The sequence below is a fragment of the Sinohyriopsis cumingii genome, chromosome 5 (assembly GCF_028554795.1).
Source record: "Sinohyriopsis cumingii isolate HCF-2022 chromosome 5, ASM2855479v2, whole genome shotgun sequence".
In the NCBI taxonomy this organism is placed as follows: domain Eukaryota; kingdom Metazoa; phylum Mollusca; class Bivalvia; order Unionida; family Unionidae; genus Sinohyriopsis; species Sinohyriopsis cumingii.
The window spans coordinates 48,912,912-48,931,833 of record NC_142965.1 but is presented as its reverse complement, the minus strand read 5'-3'; the positions used below and the strand labels follow the sequence as shown (position 1 = coordinate 48,931,833).

The following is an 18,922-nucleotide window of genomic DNA, read 5'->3' as shown; positions in this document are numbered from 1 at the left end:
TTAGCATGATTAAAACTGGTGAACATTACAGAAAGATTATCTGTGGATAAGAGTAGATAATTTAACAATTTTTGCCACGACAAACATTTAATAATGTTAATGAAATAAGAATTGTTGACATATAATCAGAGCTGTATGTATCTAATGGAAAAAGGCAAAATGAAACACTGTGTGTTTAAAAGAAAGAAAAGACTATTATATGTTTGAATAAAATTATAGCATGCCATTACTTGGTTATAAGCATGACAAAACAAAATTTCATATACTTATCTTAACTAGGGATGTCTCAATTCAATGCAAGCATTATTCATTTGAAAACTCACCCTCAATGTGTATGAATCATTCCACTCCTTTACATAATTTCTGGCCCTGAGGTCCTGCCACGTGAGAAAATTGTGGTATAACTCCCCCGTTTCTCTGCAAAATATTAGAATGTAAATCTGAAATAAAGTTTTGCTATAAATATAAGTTAATAGTTGCCAGACCTATACTATAGAACACAAATGTCCACCATCTTTTGTTCAATTACACTTCGATTGACAAAAATGATCGTCCGTAGTGTCTGTCATTTTTTACACCCACTTTAACTTCATACAAATATTTATTGTCCTCTCATTTCTATACAAACAACTTTTTAAATTTTACAAAACTGCAGGAACTTGAGAAAATTATAATTAAAATATAATTAAAATATTTAGTTATAATTATTCATACAACCCTAAAAAAATATGCAGGAAATATTTCAGACAAAGAGATAATCTGGTTACCTCCCCTAAGAAATACACATCAAAGTCTAGTAATAATGCATTCTACAAGTCTTCAAATCCACAAGTCTTCAAGTTATACTTCTGGTCTTATCACATTACTCCTGAGGTTCTTATCAGGACTTGCTCTGTGTGTGTGTGTGTGTGTGTCCATGCATGCATGCATGGATGGATGGATGGATGGATGTATGTATGTATGTATGTATGTATGTACAGTGCAACCCCGCTATAGCAGCTTTGTTATATCACAAATTTGGATATATCATGGTTGTGACGTGGCTACCGAAATTTTACATACAAGTATTTTTATCATGAAAAAATAATTCTTTCTTAAAAGTACCAAAAAAAAAACGTAAAAGTTTATTATCATTTTGGGGAAGAGATTGCGCATGAATAATATAAGACGATCGTGGCATGGCTCCTGAAATTTTATATGTATTTTTCTCATACATGAAAAAATAGTCTTTCTTCTTCTTAAAAGTAGGAAAAATAAAAGTGTAAAAAGTTTATTCTAGGATCATGTAGGGCATCACCAACGTCACAAACTGTGATCTTTTTATTGGCGACATTGCTGGCTGTTTAAACTTGTATATAAAACCATTGGTTTGGAGTGGAGAAATTCAGAGGCCCCATGAAAGGAAGCCACAAACTTGAAATGTACTGAAATTTATACATTGTATAAAATGTACTGAAATTTATATATTGTTACATAAACACTTTCTTTGTCCATATTGACAAACCATCTTAACAGTGCATTGTTATATCATAATCCGCTTATGTTGACATCGAGCATGAGTAATGTATGTTGTGAGACATCTGCTTTTTATGTTGTTGACATTTCTGGTAGCGGAGATCAACTGGATGAGGCATTCTCTCGTAATCTCTCTTTTGTCAGATTTTTGGCTGCTAGCTAGTAATTAATATATTTACAAAGACTGACATTTTTGTGTGGATGGTAAGTAAAATTCCTCTTCTTTCCACTCAAAATTAAATCCTTCAGAACAACCACATTTTCTGTACTAATCCTTGTCATCAGACCAGAACACCTGCATCTCTATCGTTCGTTGACCCTTTGTTAAATTTCTGAAGCAGGAATGGAAGGCAGCATCACTCTGCTACCACAAATGTATTTTTTTAAAAACCATCTTACTTGTTGGTCTATTCAATAGGCAGGGAGGAAATGTAACTACAGTAGACCAAATAATGTCCCAATTCCTTTTTTAAAAATGTACCCAGATAAAATAGTTTGCTGAAATTACCTTTGAAACATCGACTGTCATGAAAATGTACTAAGCAAATGGATGAAAAAAATCAGTCTCAATCATTCAATACAATTATTTGATGTTGCCGCCACAATAAGAATTGGGCATTTATTTTGTTCTCTAAAGCTGGCCTTCAGCGGTTACTTCATTAAAGTATGCACCTTTCATCAAAGAATGCTGACTGCAATCTTCAATAAAACCAAAGAATTTTCTTCAAAGAAGTCATTACCAAACTTAAATAAAAGCAATGGAATCTGATGGATTTTTTCATTTTCCAACATGACTGGAACACATTTACTATGCCATGAAAGTTTCCTTTTTGCAGGGAAAAAGTTTGTGCTTAGGAACATTACCAATGGCAGCTTAAAACGCAAGCTAACTTATACTGACTTGGAAAGTACTGAAAAGTAAATGTGCTGTGCTTCATCATTCGTTAACATGATTGTGCTACGTTTATCCACTGAATTCAGACCTATATGACCTGTGACAAAATTATTTAATATTTTAAATCTGTGTGTGTGTTTTTCGATGGAATTACTTGATTTGTGGATTTAATGCATGTGATGAGATTCGTGGATGAGTACACGGTGTTGATACTCTATTCATGCTATACATAAGACATGTATATATAAACAGGATACACAAATATGTACCAATCCGTGATTCTCTAAATAAAGTAAAATATTATATATGCCTTATCTGTTTTCACCACAGGTGTATTTCCCATTTAATATGCATCGATTTAAGATGGTAACTGAGCCAATGAAGCATTTATTTTACTGCCCGCATTTGTTACCTATCCCCCCCTACAAATTTAAATCATCTGAATTGTGAAAAGTACATGAACCTTGATATGACTAAGGAATGGTGACTTCCTTTGACTTTTCTCAACATAATTATCATTGGATCTTCCTTTCAAATGATCAATACAATCAATGTGACATGTAATACTAAATATTTCTGTACCATGTGAGAATACCACCAAGCTGTTTAAGCTGAGATATCTTCCTCTGCATCTCAGTTGAGCTTTGGGACATTATGTTAAATAAAAAACACATATAACTGTTAAATTACTTGAAATCCTTAACACTGACCTGTCCCACAGAGTAAAAGTGTTTCTCTGTGTGGTGATGCCCATACAGGTAATGTCTCCAACTGTCAGACCTGAAGCTGCAATAATAATAATAATAACAATAGCATTCTTATTATTATCATAATCCTATTAATCTATTAGGATACCACACACACCAAAAGAATGCTAACATTACATGTTCCAAAATAATAATAAACAATCTCTTGATAAATGGGCTTAACACTTCTCTGATGCTGCTATAATGATAAAACTTACACTTCAGGATTGAACTCAAATAAAATTTTCACAGCTGATACAAATATAGAAAAAGGTCTTGTTACAGCACTGACTCAGACCCATGCTTTCTGTTACAGCATTTACTCAGACCCATGCTTTCCATTACAGCATTGACACAGACCCATGCTTTCCACATACATGCTATTGCCAGAAACCATTAAAAGACATTATTCATAAATTGACATCGATGAAATAAAAAGATAAAAAAAAAAAATAGAAATGTGTTCATTGAACACTAATAGCATGCCACTCCACACACTAATAGCGTGCCACTCCACACACGTTGCTTGTCCCATAAGACAACAGTACATTAAAACCTGACCTTAATGCTTGACTTAATGCAAAAGACAGATGGACGTGCTTAGGATTATCTACACCTTCTATGTACAAGGTAGGTTATAAAAATGGACTGAGTTGAACTTGTTTATAATTAATCAAGGCTAGTACAATGTCCTGAATTATTATCTTATGAACCTAAGGAGAACTGACAGTTTTAGTATATAAAAAAATAATAAACAAATCAGTAAATAAATCACAACTTTTTTTAGAGAAAGTAATTTATATAGATTACATACCCTATTTATTTTTAACTGATCTCCATTAATGTTTTGAAACTTCTTATACTGTACTGAAATATTCTTATAAAAAAGTCAGATTGCATTATCTTGATTAAATTCACTGTATGTTAGACTAGATTTTGATATAAGAGGTCAGACTGCATTACTGTTTATTTAATTGACTGTCTTTTCTATGATGGTTGATAACTCTTTTTTAATGATTTCCTCATCATTTGATTACAGAATTAATGCATACATAGCTAGGAACCTCCTGGCCGGAAGGAGTTTCCTCTCCAGATGAGCTATGTCTTCCATCCCTCCCATGAAATCTGGCTTCCACTGTAGCACATTTATGACAAAAACATCATGTGACTGTGAAGTGGTGTATGCTGGGTAAGCATAACACTTTAAGCACTAATTTGAAGATGATAACCTAAAACAACCATTGGACTGCACTGTGCGTATTATCAGTAGCATTTTAGAAAAAAATAAAATTGTTAATCGATCACTAAAGAACTCAAGCATCATACAACAATTATCATTACTTGGATTATTTCAGCAGGGTTGGTTTGGCTTCAGTGTTTAAATTTTGTTGATATGGATTACCGTATGTGTGAACAAAAGTAATATGCTAAGGATTAAAGACATTTAATGATTATGGTTGCATTAATCATTGTTAAAAAGCATACGTGGTATAAACAGGTCAGTTTGGCTTCAGTATTTAAAGTTTCCTGAGATATTAAAGTGTGTGTTATCACCTGTCACATATATTAATAGTTCTAAATAAAATCAATTCTCACTGTCAATATTATAGGTATGTACCCACAAACTAAATATCAAACTATGGTGTGACTCTTTTTGGATATATAAGGTAATTCAGTAGGTGGACCATTTGCATGGGTTGCTATGTTTTTGCACTTAATATGCATAACAAGCACCTGGATTGAGTGAGTAGCATGTCCCTTATAACAGGTCTGATTCTTTCATATTTGTATCCATATGTACTCTGTGAAATTCATTTATTTCAGCATAATGTACAACCATTTAACTTTCTAATTATGAAATGTGCTTTTGTTCTAATATAATGTCAAATCCATATCTGTGTATTTGCTGCCAGATATGTATAGTCAGGTTGTATATATGTTCCAATAAGGTAAAAGAGAAACCAGACAATTTATGTAACTTGTATGTAATTCACGTTATGCTAGACAAAACAATTTTCAATTTGTAACTTCAGATATCTTTCTTTCTTTCTATCTTTCTTCCTTTCTTTCTTTCTTTCTTTCTCTGATTACAAATATATGCCTGAACCCATAATGATAGTAAACTTTATGGGTTTTCTTTTTTTCATTTAATGTGGAAAAATTGAACCCCATGACATGACCAATATCAAAATGCAAAAGTCTAAGCAAATAAAATATCAAAAGAAATTCAATAATGGATGTAAGCAGGAATTTCAGTGGCTGGAATCAAGTTCATTATGGATTTGATTATGCACTGTGCCATTCCTGTAAAGTTGATTTTAATATTTTCCTGAAATTAGTCCACATAGCAACAATCTTGACCAGTTCTGGGAAGCAATTAGCAACCTGAGTCTACACACAGGCAGGATACAATTAGCAACCTGAATCTACACAAAGGCAGGATACAATTACACACAGGCAGGATACAATTACTCACAGACAGGTTACAGTTACACACAGGCATACAATTAGTCATATTGGTGTGCTCTGTACAGGACATTTTCTATTCTAAGAAAAACTCTGACTCCAGTGGGAACCTGGATCCAGTAATGATTTACCATCTCCAAAATGATGAGAAAAACAATGATGAGGACTGCCACATATATAATCCTGGCAATGACCTACTCGGAGAAGCTATAAATGATTGTAAGGACAGTATGAAGTACAGAAAGTTATTGTGAAGGGATTGATATGATGAGATAATGTACATATTTTTACAACAAAAAAAAAGAACTATATTGAGTAAGTACCAATTTCTGCCCCTCTCCAATTTTTGTCATATGATGTACATTACAAGTATGAGGTTTGATTTAATTTCTGACAAAAGATTTTTGTTTATGTGCTTGTTGCCATGGAAACTGTGTTAAATCAATATCAAACAAGACATGCAAATTTTTCATCATTTCCTTGCATTTCCCATTCATACTATCTATCCATTAACTACTCATATAATCTAAAATGACATGTATATTTTATTATGTTTCCAGTAAAATGTTACATAAAATAATGTTCTAATTTGCTAAAAAAATGTCCCAAAAGAATCTCTGATAAACCATGATTAATAAATCATTGGTATATAATAATTCTAGATGATTTTTACTTTGTGGTAAACATAACTGTTACATGTTCCTCATTATGTCACTAATTGATATAAATGTTCTGTGTGACAATTCTTTTATTATTTATTTATTAATTTCTCAGTATGTTACCTTGAATCGATTCCTTGACACACTCTACCACCTGGATGTACAATTTTTCTGGGTCCATTTCAGTCATACCTTGTTGAGGACTTATAATCTCTATCTGGAACAAAAATGATACTTAACAGGCCTTTACTAAATAAAACAAAAGTTGTCCTTAAACATAATCTTGTTTTAGATAGGTATTTCTTTAAACTTGAAATAAGTACAAAGTTATCCCATGATGAATTGTTATTGTTAAATAATCTGTAATTATATATAATCAAACACATCTTCAAAGTATGGTTCTAAAGAAAAAAAATCCTTAGAGATTATATGCCAGTCTACCTTCCTGCTACTTGTTCCTTTGATTGTCCCTTGTTGAGTGTACACATGACTTCTTACACTAGTTGTCCCAACATCTACAGAAATAACATACATCTTTTTGGGGACTGGTTCTTTGTTTTCCTCCTTGGGCATATTGGCAGCCCCAGGATCAGCATCGTCTACATGTTCCATTTCTCTTTCTGCAAGCGTGAAAAATTTATTTGTAACATCAGGAGAACATATATATTTACAAGAGTTACAGACCATTCAACCACTGTTATTCCTTCAATATTTAAACCTACCTCCAAATTTATAAGACTCAATTTGACTGAAAACTCCAATATGACATAAAAGATTTTTAACACCTAAGATTAATGTATGAAAATTAAATAAGTTACATCCAGATTAATAAGTATTGTTAGAAATGTTAAATAATTATTTGAAAATCTAACAAAACACAAAACAAAACACAAAACATAATTAGATTTTTATTAGATTAATTAGATCTCTTTAATGAGTTTCATGACATCAGAGCAAGAATTCTAATGTGGCACAAGGCACTAGAGGTCCTGAAATTCTCATGTGGTGCAAGACACTTTAGTAATACTGGTAATATCAAATACCAGAGACACTAAAGCAAGCTCAATTTTACAAAGTAAATGAACAAATTATTGTATTTTATCTGCAGAGAACATCATTTTACCACAAAGTAATATGCCTGTAGACAAATCCAATGTATTTTAAATATACAGTTTTGCTGCAAATTTAGTCAAAACACACCATAACACTTTTCATGGAAGCCAAATTAGAAGTGTGTGTTTTTATAAGTCAGGTTGCCCATTAATAAGGTACATTATACATAATACAGAACTTCCTCACTATAATACTATTCAAGGGAACTAAGCAAGTGGAGTTATTGGTGAGGTTATATGCTTAAGGGGGCACTCACCAGTTATTATGTACTTTTGAGACAGTGACATATGTAAGGTGAAGTTGTTTGCATTTGAAACATGCACAGTGGAGAGAATGTTGGCATACCTCTATGCTTCTTTGATGTAATGTGGCTGACATTTCTTTGGATATTGTACTAATGGAAATTGTACATGATCTAAGCACACTGGTAACTAAAATGACTGCTCCCTTATGCTAAAATTATCAGCCTGAATTAGTCTAAAATACACTATCTTTAGCACCTATTAAAATAGGGAAAATTAATTTTGCCCAACTAGACAATACCAGCTTCTAAAAGTGCAATGGATGAATTGCTACATATTTAAAACGTAAAAAAAAGTTATTGGCTCCTTTTTTACAATTTACCACTGAAGTCCAGGAATTGAAAATGACCAAGCGGAGTTAGCAGGTTTTGAAAGTTGCACATCTGGAGTAAGGCTAAGCTATATACTCTATAACCCATATTACACCCATCAATCATACACCAAAATAAAGGGAATTAAAGGTTCTTTGAAAATACCTAAGATATACAAGGTCTTTTTTAAATAGCTAGTATAACCAGTGAGGAAACCCAGGGAAATTCTTTCTCTTTAAAATTCTAACCCTATGCAAAATACGAAACTGTAGAGTGCCACCTAAACAGAAATGACCAATTTTGAAAAAAAAAACACAAGAACTTGTCAAGTTTGATGCTGACCCATAAAAACAACTCATAACTAAAATGAAATTATCTCACATAAAAAAGTGTATGAAACTACCTCCCCTAGTTAAATACATGACAGAGTTTGTTAATTACAATATCCACTTTTACCCAAGAATATTATTACAAGCTTTCCATCAGAAACATAAATCAGACAAATCTACTATTCAAAATATTCATTATTTAAATTTTGGTTCAGCTGAAAGAGAATATTTTAGTACTCACAGCATCTCATGTAACTTAATTTCTGAAGGTGATATTATCAAAATTCTCCAAAGTCGTAGCTTGTTTCCAAAAGTCCCACTCAAGATTAGTGATGCAATAATTTTTCTTGTAGAATATATAGCATGTTTATATTTCCAAAATGTGAACCAAATTTAGACAGCTCCAAAACTACTCTGGCATTAACGCAATCAAACTGGTACTAACCAGAGCAATACATGGCTTCAGTAAAATTTCATGATATTTTTACAAACAGCATTTCTACACAAACCATTTTCTAAATGACAGTCTAAATGACTGTTTTACTAACTGAATATATTAGAAACAAAAATAATTATGTCTATGGCTAATGACATAATGAAAATGAAGGCACATAAGGCAGATGTTTCCAAAATTTTGGTTTCATCATAAGATCTGGACTCAGCTTTGTACTGAAAGAAATCATATAACTGAGTTTTCTAAAATTAATTATTTTGCGATTCAGCTAAATCCACTACAAGCCATTTGTAGAGTGTTAATCTCTTACCTGTCTCTAAGGCTGCAATGTTTTCACATGTAAATGGCTTAGCTTCATTTACTGCCTGTAAACATTTACAAAATGGGTAATTTCCTGGATGGATGATCCAATTTTTTTTCTCATCATATATATATATATATATATATATATATAGTATGTACACTGTATCAGTGATATACCTTGAGATGTATAAATTTTTCTTTAAAAGAAAATGAGGCTTGCCAAGTTTTCTTTGAATGAAAAATGTATACAATGAGTGGTATATCATTGATACAGCATACATACTATATATATATTTTATTTACAACACATATAAATACATATATTTGCACTTTAAATGGAGTTACAATATGCTCCAGGCAACTGTGTATTTACAGAGTGAATGAACTCCTCACATCCCTGCGAGTGTGTCCACTACAGAATGTAGTTCGAAAATTTTTCTTGTTGTTCACAACACATATGCAAATTGATAAGCTGATTGTTTTCTTTTTGAGTTTCTATTTTTATTCATAATTATCACTGGCGGCTCAGTCTCGAAAGACCATGCGAATAGCGCCCTTGGAGTGTGGTCTGTCTTCGGGGTTTTGGCAACTTCTACTGTGGCTGTGCAGGCCTATGCATGAGTGACAGTCCTTATTACAGTTGGTGCAAATGTATTGGGAAGTCAGAGTTGCTGCCGCGCTCTTCTTTCTCTCATGTTTCTCTGCCGCCAGCTGGCCTCTCCTCACATCAGCGACTGCTATGCCCTTATGGTTTGTCTGTCTCCAGGTGCCTCAGTCCTCGGCCTGCACTTCCCAGCCATCAAGCTAAATGTCACATGCCTTCATGTTCCTCTTGCACACATCCTTGAAACAGAGTAAGAAGCGGCTGACTCTTCTGGTGCCAGTCGTCAACTGTCCATATAGGATGTCCTTTGGCAGCCTCCCATCCTCCATGCATTGGACGTGTCCCAGCCATACTTGCATGCTGCAGGATCTCACTGTGGGGATAGGGTCTTGCCAGCTGATTTTCAGGATGTGTTTTAGGCACTGTATATGGAAGGAGTTGAGACGACACTCTTGCTCCAGGTCTCACTTCCATATAGAAGGGTGCTGAGAATGCAGGCCTGGTAGACTTGGATCTTAGTCGTGATATGATTGTGTTTGCCTTTCCAAGTCTTTTGTCCAGCTCCACATCTAATGAGAGAGTGTTGTTGATGGTAGACCCTAGATAAGTAAAGTTGTTGACTGCTTCGAGGGTGACACAGTCGATCTTCGATGGAAGGGGCAGCGAGGGCATCTTGCATGCTGACGTCTGTCTTCTTCAGACCAATGGTGAGCCCAAACTGCTTGCAAGGCATCAGCAAAATGGACTACCAGTCTCTGGAGGGCATCCTCAGCGTGGGTCACAAGAACCGCATCATCTGCAAAGAGCATCTCCCTAATGAGCACTGACCTCACTCTGGTCTTCAAGCACAGTCATGCCAGGTTGAACAGCCTCCTGTTGGACCTCAGTGTGCAGATATACGCCATCAGTGGATGAATCAAAGGCATAGGAAAGAAGCAATTGTTGTTGTTGTTGTGGGGTTTAATGCCATTTTTCAGCACACAATAGGCTATACAAGGCGGCCAGTATTAATGGTGGAGGAAGAACCCGGGACAACCCCGGAAAGAACCACTGACCCACGAGAAGCTAATGGCAAGCTTTCTCACATACCCACATTGGCTGAATCCGAGACTCAAACTGGCACAGACAGAGGTGAGATGGCAGTGATCCATAACAGAGCGCGCTTTAGACCACTTGGCCACTCGGGACCCCGAAAGAAGCAGGGAAAAGAAGATCCCCATAAGTAAAGCTGTACCGATGTCACTTTTTGCCGATTATGCCAATACAGCATATAGCCAATTATTAAAATTGCTGATACCGATTATGAGACCGATTATTTCAAGAAACCGCCTGTTCTACGGTTAGTGAAAGCACTAGCATTTGACTGACAAGTAAACCATGCCCTATTTTTGTTATAACTAACTATGCCTAAAATGGGTGCAGATTGATGTTAAGAGTTCAAATGTGGTCTCAAGTACCACACATGTAATAACTATTTCCCACATTTTATATCCCACCTTATTTCTTATTGTTAACTCATATAGACAAATAAAACTCTTTACTAAATAACATATTTATTCAGAATTAGATTTTTTTGGGCACATATGCTCTGTGATATGTTTTTTCATTCCTTATTTTAATTTAATGATGGTAATCAATGCTTATATATATGGTACAGTAATGCCAGGTCAAGTTGACTTGTGCAAGTTTCTTTGGTGGGAATGGAGATCATAATTTGCTTGTCAAAAAAAAATCTACAGCATTCAGTGATCATTCCTGGGATTTAGGAAGCAATTCACTAACAAGCAAAGCATGTAAAGCACAGCAAAAATAAATTTCTGAACTCCTGGTTGATGGAGATGTACTTTGTGAAGCTAGCCATAAAAAAAGGGAGGGGGGGCATTTAATTCCTGAATGCGTGAAATCGGTGGTCGCATTATATGTCACTTATCTTACATTGCAAAGTATGGTCATAGGGTTTTAGTATTAAAATGTCATTATCTAAATAAAGTTTCTTACAAAACTGTTATTTGTAAAATAATATACATAATATAGATTTTCCTTATACCTGATGTTTCTATTAAAAAAAGAGAGAACTGCTCCGGTGGCCTAGTGGTCATCGCATCCGCCTCAAATGCGGGAGGTCATGGGTTCGATCCCTGAGTCATACCAAAGATATTAAGAGGTTAGTGTTAGGACTGGTCAGCCCAGTGTCAGGATAATGTGACTGGGTGGGACATCATGCCACATGTCTGCGTCATGATGCCCCAGTGCTAGACATCACTATAAACTGCCACAATGCAGACATCATAGCGATATGACTGAAAAATTGTTAAAGCTACGTTAAAAATCCAAATTCCCCCGACACACACAAAGAGAGACTGTAGGAAAGTAGATATTTTACATTTGATAATGCATTTATTTCAGGTGACAACAGTTAGACCAATGCACTAACGGTGATGAGCAATGCGCAATGCAAAGACAATGGAAGTAGTGCAAAACAGTCATGTAATGATTTATTTTGTAATATTATGGCTGTAATGCTTGTTGTCAATAAAGTAATAACTATCCCATCTTTTTCAAATGTCACTGCCTATTATATTAACAGTCTTGGAAAAATAAATATTCACTAATATTTTGGCGACATTTTTTAAAATTTGGCCAAAAAAAATTGAGATTGGCGATTTTTTTTGGCAACAACTTTTTAAAAGCCAGGACCATCCCTGCAATGTGTATACTGGAAGTTCAACAGCCACACGAGGCCTCATTGGCTGGTTGGCTGTTGTGATTGGGATGAGTGAATGCATGGTATTGATAATTTGTTGTGAGCAGACAGTCAGCGGTAGTTTACAGCAAGCGTGTTAAAAAGTATTTACTTTTAAGAATATAGTCTTTCAATTAACCCCCAAATCAAATGTTTATTCCTTAATTTCCACTATTTAATTCTGATTTAAAATTCAAGCCATGTCAAGATGAATGCTATGATTAACTTTTTTTGGGAAAATTTGTTTACATCGGCACCAATTATTTCTGCCTATACCGATTATACCAATTGTTCCAATAATCGGCCCAATTATGAGTATGGCCGATTAATCGGTACAGCTTTACCAAAAAGGGTCAGTGCCAGCATGCAGCCCTGCTTCATGCCACAATGGTGGGCAGTTTCTGTATGCTGTTAAGGGCCATAAATGGTGACTGATGTTTCTCGGGAGTATTGCACTGAGTAGCGCTCCACCCCTCTGTCCAACTGTTGCTCACTGTCTCAGATCTTCTCTCCCATCAGAGATTTCAGAGGGGCAACCCCTTTCATTGTAGGGCCAAGGCCTTCTTCATGCCGCTGTACATACCTTGGATGTTTCCAGACTCGGCACTGCGCTGGATTCCTTCACACAGTTGCTGCCAGTACACATTTGCGCACTGTCTAGCGCTGAGTTGGGTGTAGCTTCAGTGCTGTAGATGGCACCCTTCATGGCATTCCACTTGGCTGCGGCATTGTGCTCTGGCAGGTCCTGGGTAGTCTGGTCCAGGGCAGACACATACTCCTCCACCTTGGAGGGGACCAACATTTGTGCAGTGTTGATAAGAGGGTGACCTTTTGGTTTTGAGTGGTGTAGTGTGTGGTTGTATGCACACCCTGCTGATCACAAGGGCAATGCCGGAGTCACAGTCTGCACTGTGGTAGCTTCTGGTGGAGAGGACACTGTTCAGGGCAGAGCGCCTGGTGATGACCAAGTCGAGCTGGTGCCATCGATGAGAACTTGGGCATGACACTTTGTGTTGTGGTTTACACTTGAAGAAGGTGTTTGTAACGCACAAGTTATGATAGGTGCACAGCTCCAGCAATCTTTGACCATTTTTCGTTGGTCTTTCCAGTGCCATGATGTCTGAGGCATGTAGGCCATGACTCGTGGTTAGCACCTACTCTGGCACTATTTGTATTCACATTTATTAAATCAATATAAGACACACTCATGATTTAAACATGAAATATGGTTTTTATGAAGAAAGCATAGTGCACTACAAACATGGTTAGCTTCTTGTACACTGAACCTGAACTGTCAGGTATTCAACTACTGGTGTATGAAAATTAGCATGGAATAGAAAATGAGTGAAATGATGAACAAACAAGAGGTAATTAAAATATTTTAATATATTGATAGTTCATCTAAGTCATCATTCTGCTTTAATTAAAATTTCTAAAGACTATAAAATTTTCTCTCTCTCCCTCTCTTCTCCTTTGGATGGTTTAACTAAACTTCACCATCATTAATAGGTCCAGAGACATCATCATATGATACAAGCGAAAATCCCCAATGCTCATATTTTCATGGATTTTTGCCCATATTATGATAATCCAGAGGGGGAGGGACTGGGTCAACCATTTGGATATTTTTATATTTAATAATTAATAATCGATTTTTAGAACATTATAACAGGTTTAAGAAACAACAACAACAAAGTATTAAATACATTACAGTATGTGTACCTCATAACTTACAAATTCAACATATAGGCCTAGTGTCAACTGGCTATTGCAACTATATATCATTGATATTATGAACACTGTAGATGGATCCAAAGGAAAGCGTAAACATACCGTCACAATGAACCAGATTACTGTAGGTTACTTGGTACAAGTTCAATTTTAATGTTTCTGTCCAGCGCAGTATGTTTTTCTCTCTCACTCCAGAATTTTGCTTATTTTGTCCCTTACACATAAGAGGGGAGAGTTGAATGGAAAAAAGAAAGGATTCTGATGAAATTGTGTACCATTTTAATTTCATTTAGAAAACAGTGACTTTTAATACTTTTTATCATTATTTTCATGTCATTTATGATTAATGAATTAACAGAAATTTATCATTGATCTATAGGCCTGCAGTTGAAAGAATGTTCATATGTCTGTATTATTGCACCATGGGCGGATCACAATTTGATATACCAATAGTATTGGTATATCAATTAGCTTTATACCAACACTTTAAATGCCATGTTATTTTAACGTATGTGGTATATATATAGATATATGCAACAGTAGGAAACAAATTCACTATAAAATCTTAGACAAGTTTTAATGAAATTGTCAGATATATTCAACAAAGACATGTCTTACAAACTGAACATATATTATGTAGTGACAAATGTACAAGAAATCAAACAATCACAAGCTGAGCAAGGTACAGCATGTACATTTAATAGTTGTCAACTGTTCAGTACAATTGGTGGGTAGACAGGGAGACAAGTTGAGTTTCTAATCATTTAAGTTAACAGCGTATTTTTGGTTATTGTAAATTATGTACACATTTAGTCATTTTTGTATGGGGGGGTTGCCTTTATTGATCACTGGCATCTCACCCATGTCTGTGTGGGTTTAAAGCCTTGAGGACTGCTACTGTGGGTATTTGAGAAAGCTTGCCAGTTGTTTTCCATGGGTCAGTGGTTTTTGCAAAAGGATTTTCTGAGGTTTTTCCTCCACCACATACCCTGGCTGCTATGTATAACCTATCATGTGCTGAAAAATGTCATTAAATCCATAACAACCAACCAATATTTTCGTAAACGTTACATTTCAGACACATTGTTTTATGAAACACAACTATTTTAATGAAGGCTATCATTTACAATACAATAAACATACCACCCTAGGCATTACATGAAATATGTTTTGTGTGTCATGGACAGAACAAGCTGAGGCTACAAACTGATCCAATAGCTGTAAATAGCGCAACAAAATTACTAAATAATCAAACAGTACATGTCTCATCTTACAAAGCATGCATATATATATATATATATATGACTTGTAACATTTTCTGTATTCAAATAGATGGCTTATTAGACTACCATTGTTTAAAGTCATTCTTGGTAAGACCTTACACTTGTTTTTAGAATGGAATAAACTAAAGAGATTTTAATTTGTTATAGTATGTATACATTGTTACAAACTTGATTGAAAGTGTGAAAAACACCCAGGTATGAATTACTGGCTAACCAGATGACATACACAGAATCCAATTAGCACCCTGTCAATGAAGGAATTAGTAAGGTAATAGTATTAGCACTATGGTACACTGCAGACCAACAAGTAGTTCTCCACCTTTTTCTTCTGACATTACTGGTGGCACAGACATAATGAACTTAACTGCACTATTCGTGCTAGAGTTTTCATTATGCCTTGCTCTGTCAGACTATCTGCCTGTCACTAGTAATTAATGCATTTATTTTGACTGACCTTTGTATGCAGTTGGTTAGTAAAATCCCTCTTCTTTTGATCCACGGTATTAAATACTTCAGAATGCTCTTTTTTTATTATATAGTATTAATCCCTTTCAGAACAGAACAACTGTGTTTCCACTGGTTATTGACCTGAAAACTTTTAAACTGCGTATGCATACGTGGAAGCAAGTGGCTTGATAGTCTGCAACAGGCAGAGGCTGAAAACTCCAGCACAAATAGCGACAAGCACCGTTGGTCTCTGCCACCAATAATGTCAGGAAAAAAAGGGCAGAGAACTATTTGTTCTAAGATGCCCTGCTGATTATTTGATCTAAAGTGCTAAAGTAGCGACTGGGGGACTATCTGCATATCAGTAAGGGGTTAGACATTGGTTTAGATAGGAATATATGCAAAATCCCTCTGTATAAGTCTAGTCCCAGGATGAATGGAAAGAAAATGTAGAAACCAACTAGAATTTAGAAAGAATGAGGTGTTGAATTATTGTATGGAAGCATAAACTATCCGTCCCCAGTCTGACTTTACTGGGACAACAAATATTTGTTATCATATTAAATGTAAAAGTAAAGCGTCATTCTGACGCACATGTACTTACTTTAGCACAATGGTGATCCCAGTGAAACGTTCAGATAGATAGCATAAACTTTGGACCATCCGTCCCTACTTGTCAAGTGTTGACTCGAGACGACGATGGTTCACTAAAATAACTCAGATGAGGCATCGGTTGTTTTTATATACAGAATTTTGTAACCCTTCAGTTTCTAAATAGAATGATGGTAAAAATAAAGCAATAACATCAGGATATGACTCAAAAATCAAGTGATGTTTTGGCCATGTAAAGAAGGTTTGCTGTCGAAAGGAAAGCGGAAACGGAAATGATTTCTTTTTTAAAACCGTTGGCCACACCCCGGACAAACGCTGTACTTTAAAAGTTTAGCATTGACCGGTGCAAAATGCAATCTCCCACCACCAAATAATTTTCCATAAAAAAAGAAATTAGTTCAGTAGTACAGGCGTGGGCTATATATACGCTATACATTTCTCTGTTTCAGTTTAACTTGCCATTCTCGCCGTAGGCTATCAATACGTGGCGTCATGTGACCATATAGTTCATAGACAAGGAAACCCTATGTACGTCTAAGCTTCGATTTTTGACATACTAAATCGAATATGCAAAGTGAAGTTTTGGCAAATTTCCCGAGCTATGGTCCCTTAAGAAGGTACCGATTTAGACATAAACAAGTTTTATACATAAACAAGCTTTTTTTTCTTCAAGTCGGTATCACAATAAACGTAAAACATCAACGTAGTGAGCTTTTCTTATCTATTAATATTAATCGTAACAATATTGGTTTACACACACACACACACACACACATACACATGCCCATCAGTGTGGCCTGTTACCAAAACGAATTACCCAACTACATAATTATATGGAAATCTTGAAGGCATCCAAATGATGAAATGTTTGTTGCTGTAAAATATATAACAAGCCAGTATAACATTTGATATAATCATTCTTTTAATACTATTTTCATTTGCCCGATATGGCTTTCATATTGGAAAGAAATACTTGCCCGCGTTAAATTTCTTGTTTCCTGTAATCCAAAACAATATAATGTTCTACCCCTGTACCGTAAGAAGTAAATGTTGTTGCTGTAATGTAGCAAAGGAACAAGCGCTGCGCGCGCGCATGATCTATAGAGATATGTGATATTTTCTTACTTCCTTTAAAGTATATATTGTATATTTTATCCTAGGAATAATGACCATTTATAAAATAAAAGAAAATACAATATGTCACACTAATTAATTGTGTAAGTCATGTTTGCGTTTCGGCAACTACAATAGAAAATAATGAATAAATGATAAATAAATAAATAAGTAGTGAGTGGGGATACTATAAGCACACGTAGACTTCTATGTTACGGGGGGGGGGGGCGCGTACTATACGGACAATGGGAATTAGCATTACAGACAGGGTCTTTGTACTATACGGACAAAAGGTATAAAAGGAGTGGGATTGTATACTGATAAGAGGAATTGAACATGGGTGACTTCACGGTACCTGACACTGGCAACAATGTTGCAAGTGGCTGACCTCAATCGGGCGGAACATTGTGGCAAGGGGTTACTCGTTACTCAAGAGACAAATACAGTGACATAGAGACAAAGACATAGAGACAGGGTTAGAGACAGTGTTAGAGTCATAGACATATAAAACAAACACATAAACAAAAAACACACACACATAGACTGATGGACATAAATTTATCACACACAAAAATGGACTACAATTTTTGTTTAGGCAATGGAGTAAATCTTTTCGAGACAATGGAGGGGCCCTGAAAAGGGCCTTTGGTTTTTTTTTCTTCTTCTAATTTCTGTCTTCTCATCTTCTCCTCCACCAACATCCTATTTTCTCCACTATATTCTTTTTCTTCTCATCCTTCTTCTCCTCATCTTCTTCCTTTACCTCTATCTCGTCTTTTCTCCTCTTTTCGTTTTCCTCTTCTTTCATTATTTTTTCATTCCATCTTCTCATTCTCTCTTTGTCCTCTATGTCTTCCTTTTCTTCTTTTTCTTGTTTAATTAGTTCTCTTAGCCCTTTCTTGGCCTCCCTTAAATTATGTATCTCCATTTTGAAATGGCGGGAACTATGCCATCCATTTTCCAATCTCACCAACATTTCCTCCACCATCCTAATATTATCAACTACTTCCTGCACCTTGTTCATTTTGTCCAAATCGTTGCTCGACATCTTCTTTGATTATTCAATGTTGAATTGCGCGAATAGTTCGTTCGTTAGTTAGTAGAATTTAGATGGATTCACCCACTAGGGCATGCGCGACCGATTAGTGCCTTCACGTGGGGGGGATGTTTGATTTTTGCGAGGGGAACGGACTAGTGCTGCTTCCCCCAACGCTTTAGAACACACATAATGTGCTAATCGATTTTGTCCGTTTTTGGGACGTATTGTCCCACGGGACAAGCGGTGAGTGAGAATAG

General features: G+C 35.5%; 1 protein-coding gene across 1 annotated transcript in view; it reads right to left on the bottom strand.

Annotated features, from left to right (window-relative positions):
* The window catches only part of LOC149799117 (glycerol kinase 5-like), a 71,650-nt gene extending 54,881 nt beyond the window's left edge, over positions 1 to 16,769 (bottom strand). Inside the window, exons 1-5 of the mRNA XM_089958149.1 lie at positions 16,506 to 16,769; positions 6,723 to 6,901; positions 6,405 to 6,498; positions 3,121 to 3,196; positions 324 to 417 (exon numbers count right to left, since the gene is read on the bottom strand). Coding sequence (XP_089814275.1) covers positions 324 to 417; positions 3,121 to 3,196; positions 6,405 to 6,498; positions 6,723 to 6,893 — 435 coding nt within the window. The 5' untranslated portion in view covers positions 6,894 to 6,901; positions 16,506 to 16,769. The remainder of the gene's footprint in view (positions 1 to 323; positions 418 to 3,120; positions 3,197 to 6,404; positions 6,499 to 6,722; positions 6,902 to 16,505) is intronic.
* Positions 16,770 to 18,922: the final 2,153 nt, after the last annotated feature.